At 48.0% G+C, this 4,222-nt stretch overlaps 1 protein-coding gene across 1 annotated transcript in view; it reads right to left on the bottom strand.

Moving 5' to 3' along the window:
- Uaca (uveal autoantigen with coiled-coil domains and ankyrin repeats) overlaps positions 1–3,102 on the bottom strand; it is an 84,556-nt gene extending 81,454 nt beyond the window's left edge. The window contains exon 1 of the mRNA XM_021206225.1: positions 2,858–3,102. Within this exon, the coding sequence (XP_021061884.1) occupies positions 2,858–2,941 (84 nt within the window). The 5' untranslated portion in view covers positions 2,942–3,102. The remainder of the gene's footprint in view (positions 1–2,857) is intronic.
- Positions 3,103–4,222: the final 1,120 nt, after the last annotated feature.

Raw genomic sequence — 4,222 nt, 5'->3', positions numbered from 1 at the left:
AAAAAAAAAAAAAAAAAAAAAAAAAAAAAAAAAAAAAAGAAAGAAAGAAAGAAAGAAGAAGAAGACCAACATGTGACATTAAGTCATAAAACCAAAGGTTAAATTCTATCAGAAGAACCACTTTCAGCATAAAGAACGCTATGACCATAACGAATCACAACAAATAGCTAAGAATAAATCTTAGACGTTTTGTGAAAGGCCTCAGTTTCCTGGATGTGAGACACACACAAAAAGTCAACAATGCACAGAAAGGTTAAAAAGGATGAACCTTGCAAAAGACGCAGAGGTTCAGGACACCAAAAGAGAATAAGTTCACTCACGAGGGAAATACAGATCTAAAGTATCTTGAGGATCTGTGAGAGGACTCAGTGAGTGAAGCGCTGAGCCACCAAGCCTGACCTGAGTCCCCCGGGGCCCCAGGATCCACATGGCGGGAGAGAGACTCTTGCTAGCTCTCCTTTGACCTCTACATACACACTGTGACACACTTGTGCCCATACACAAGCAAACACACACAATACATAGATAAATAAATAAATATTTCTTTTAAAAAATTAAAGTGTCAGGCTACACTGCATCTTACCTATCAGACACACGTGCTGCTATTGAGAGAGAGACAGGGACAGAGAGAGAGAGAGACAGAGAGAAAGACAGAGAGAGACAGAAAGACACAGAGAGCGTGTGTGTGTGTGTGTGTGTGTGTGTGTGTGTGTGTGTGTGTGTGTGTGTATCTGCTGAGATGTGCTTCCTCTGGAAGGGCAGGAAGGCAAATAACCCTAGAGGCTTCTGAGGAAGGTGGGGCTAAAGGACAGAGATGAGAGACTGACAGTCTGACAGACCATTGTAAATATTTTTGTTCCTAGCAGACATTAAATCCTGGATTTATTCAAAAAGGTTGAAGGGCAAAAAGAGAGATGAAAAGAGCAACCTGGTCAGAAACACACACACACACACACACACACACACACACAACCGAACCAGAGATAGAGATTCTGGGCTGTGTAGGCTAAAAAGCTACAGGGTCTGTTCTTCCTGTTGACCCACATTATCCCTGCTGGTGCTTGGCTGGTTTATCTCGCCCCTCTCATTTAAAAACCCCTACAGAATATATTCTGCACCTTAACAAACTGAGAAGTGTGTATTGCTTTGGAAAGAACAGTTTTTGCACCACGCATTTTAACTGTTATGGTGTTATTTTGAGAAATGGCAGAATGCTCAGTTTAGTGTGTGAAGACAAACTCAAGAGAGACTCATGTGTGTCAAGCCAACGCGCATACTGAAACCAGCAGCAGCAGCAGCAGCAGCAGCTACAACCTCGGGGCTTCCTCCAGGAGAAATTCAGCTGCAAGTCTGGAGAAAGGCAGATCTGCTAGGGCCTGGGGAAGAAGCTGATCTGTAACCATGGTTACCCCCAAAATACTCCGTTTTTCTACCAAATATTTTTTTAAGCCATGCAAAAGAAAACCTTTTCAGAGAGCAAGCCCGTGGTCCGAATCTACTATCATTTCTTTCTCTGCCCCATGCAATCCCCACTTTGATTGTTTGCTTCCTTGGTTTGGATTCACGTTTTCAACCCAGGCTGGACTCCAACTCCCTACATAGCCCAGGCTGGCCTCGAATTCGTGATCCTTCTGCCTCTGCCACCCAAATTCTGGGATCACAGACAAGCATCACCACACCCAGACTCCAAATCATTTTTTAAAGATTTATTTATTATATGTAAGTACACTGTAGCTGTCTTCAGACACTCCAGAAGAGGGAGTCAGATCTTGTTAAGGATGGTTGTGAGCCACCATGTGCTTGCTGGGATTTGAACTCTGCACCTTTGGAAGAGCAGTCGGGTGCTCTTACCCGCTGAGCCATTTGAGCCATTTGAGCTCTTACCCACCAGCCCCCAAATCATTTTTTCTACTTTTTTTTTTTTTTAAGTCTAGTTTCTCCAGTTTCCTTGAAGGCCAACTAAACTACTACTAAAGGTAATTCTTCAGAAAGACACCGATCTGAATTAATTCAAAACCAGGCACAGATGAATTTGTATTCTCATAAAAAGCATATAACCCTAACTGAAATCTGTATAAAATTATAAAAGTCCATTTTAATTACGAACAGCGGGCAATTTGCACATTCCATTTCCTCTGTGTTTGACTCTGGAAGACTTTTAAAATAGAACTTCCTTAATAACAGAATTTTGATGAGACGGCCATTCTAACCTGCCAAATTATCCAAGTTCCAACATCTGCAGTCAGGATGTTTCCTAAGATTTCTGTCCTTTCTGCCAACTTACAGAAAAGCCTTACAACTTCGCTTCTCTCCCGCCGCACACAGAGGCCAGGCTTCAGCACGACGGCACCCATGTCCTGCACCCACCTGACCCACAGGTGGGATTTACTCTGCCAACAGGACAATCACCTTCCCGACTTCGCCATCTCCAGGGTCAAATACAAGCGGGGCTTTGTCTGCATTCGAGAGATCCCTATTCTCATCCAGCCTGGCTGAGAACCAGACTTCCCCTGTGACAGCCTCAGCGGAGGACACCTAACGTCTCTCTCAACTCAGGCACGGCTAAAAGCCGCGAAGCCTGGTGAGTCCGGAGTCCGCACCGGCGGCACCGGGTGGAAGACAGGAGCCACCTGACCCCGGTATCGCGGGCGCCGAGCGCGATGGGACAAGCGAAGAGCAGGATGGCACCACGGGAAGACAGAGGGCACCCCCCCCCCCCGAGGAGAGGAGTAGGAATAGGGTACTCCGCAAAGGTCAAAGTGAGAAAAGGACGTAAGACTTCTCCGCGAAGCTCAGATCTGCGGTGAGGGACGCAACAGAGAGGGTCCCCGGGGTCCCCGCCTCAGGAGCTGCTCACCGTGCTGGCCACCGCGGTGGGCGATGTGGGTGACGTGGGGCCGGGCGCGTCCTGCTTCCACAGTCGGGACTTGAGGCTCTTCATGGCCACAGCTCTCAAGGGTCCGGTCCCCCACCAGATTGCGGGCTGCGAGGGCAAGAGCCGGAGCTGCTGACGCCCCGGAGCGCGCGGGGCCCGCCCCACCTGCCACCTGGGGCCCCGGGGGCCTCGCTCAACCCGGTCCCTCCGGCAACCAATCGGGCCCGTCGCCTGGCTGGGGTGGGGTCGGTTCTGACCAATCGGAAACCGGGAAGGGGGCGGGACTTCCCTTTTAAACTTCATAACACCCTTCCTCTCCCCTCTGGAGGAAAAGTTAGGGAACTTCAGCTATGCAGAGCGTGGAGCTGTGCTACTCAGGGAGCGGAGGCACAGCGCCGGCTCCTGGCCTGTGGTTCTTGCACACTTGGGTGGTCTAAGGTTAGAGAAATCCAGCCTAGACCGGTTCTTATCTCCCCAGGCTCCCCTCTTCCTCCCATTCGCGAGCCCTTTATAGGCTAAAATTATCTTCCTCCTATCGGGTCCCTGCTTACCTACCTACAAACCAGCTTGCAGGGACAACTTCCCATCCAGGATCTTCAGGAACACACGGACCCCAGGACCACAAGTCTCACTGCCACACACATGGGGATCTCTGAGGCCAACAACAAGCCTGTAAGAAAAGGAGCTGCTTTTTCAGACGGCCAGTTAACAGACTAGGGGTCAGTCTGCAGTGCTGCTGGACAGATAGCTTAACAGTTATGGGCACTGGCTGTTCTTGTGGAGGACGGACCTACGTGGCAGCTCCCAAATGTCTTTATCCTCAGTCCCAGGAGAGGTGATGCTCTTTTCTGGCCTCCGTGGTCAAGTGTTAGTGCACTGCAGTGGAGGGAAAGGTGGAACAGAGTGTCATCAATAAAACTTCACTTGTAGCCAAAAGTGAGAAAAGAAATTGACCAAGAGGGATTGGAAGAAGTTGGAGATAAATATAACTGAAATATATTGTATATGAACTCTTCTTAAAAATGTAAAATATTATGTTTTTAAAGTGCTATGTCCTTTTTGTAGACACAACAGACATAAGTACACAAGGCATTAGCTCATCTGACTCAGAAGTCTGAACCAAGAAAAACTATTTAAGGCTGGATGAGAACACTGTCTGTCAAACAACTACTAATAATGTCTTGTCAACAGGAGGCTTCAAAAATCTTCCTTGGAGTGAGAAATGTCGCCCCCCCCCCCCCGCACAATGCTAATTCTCACACACATGGAAAGACAAACAGCCTGAACTACTCACAAAGTAGTAGTTGGTTCTTTTCTTCTCCAAGGGCAGTCTTTCTAAAGCTTTCC

The sequence above is a fragment of the Mus pahari genome, chromosome 10 (genome assembly GCF_900095145.1).
Source record: "Mus pahari chromosome 10, PAHARI_EIJ_v1.1, whole genome shotgun sequence".
NCBI classification, from domain to species: domain Eukaryota; kingdom Metazoa; phylum Chordata; class Mammalia; order Rodentia; family Muridae; genus Mus; species Mus pahari.
The sequence above is the reverse complement of the archived record's forward strand: the minus strand, read 5'-3'. Positions and strand labels throughout refer to the sequence as shown.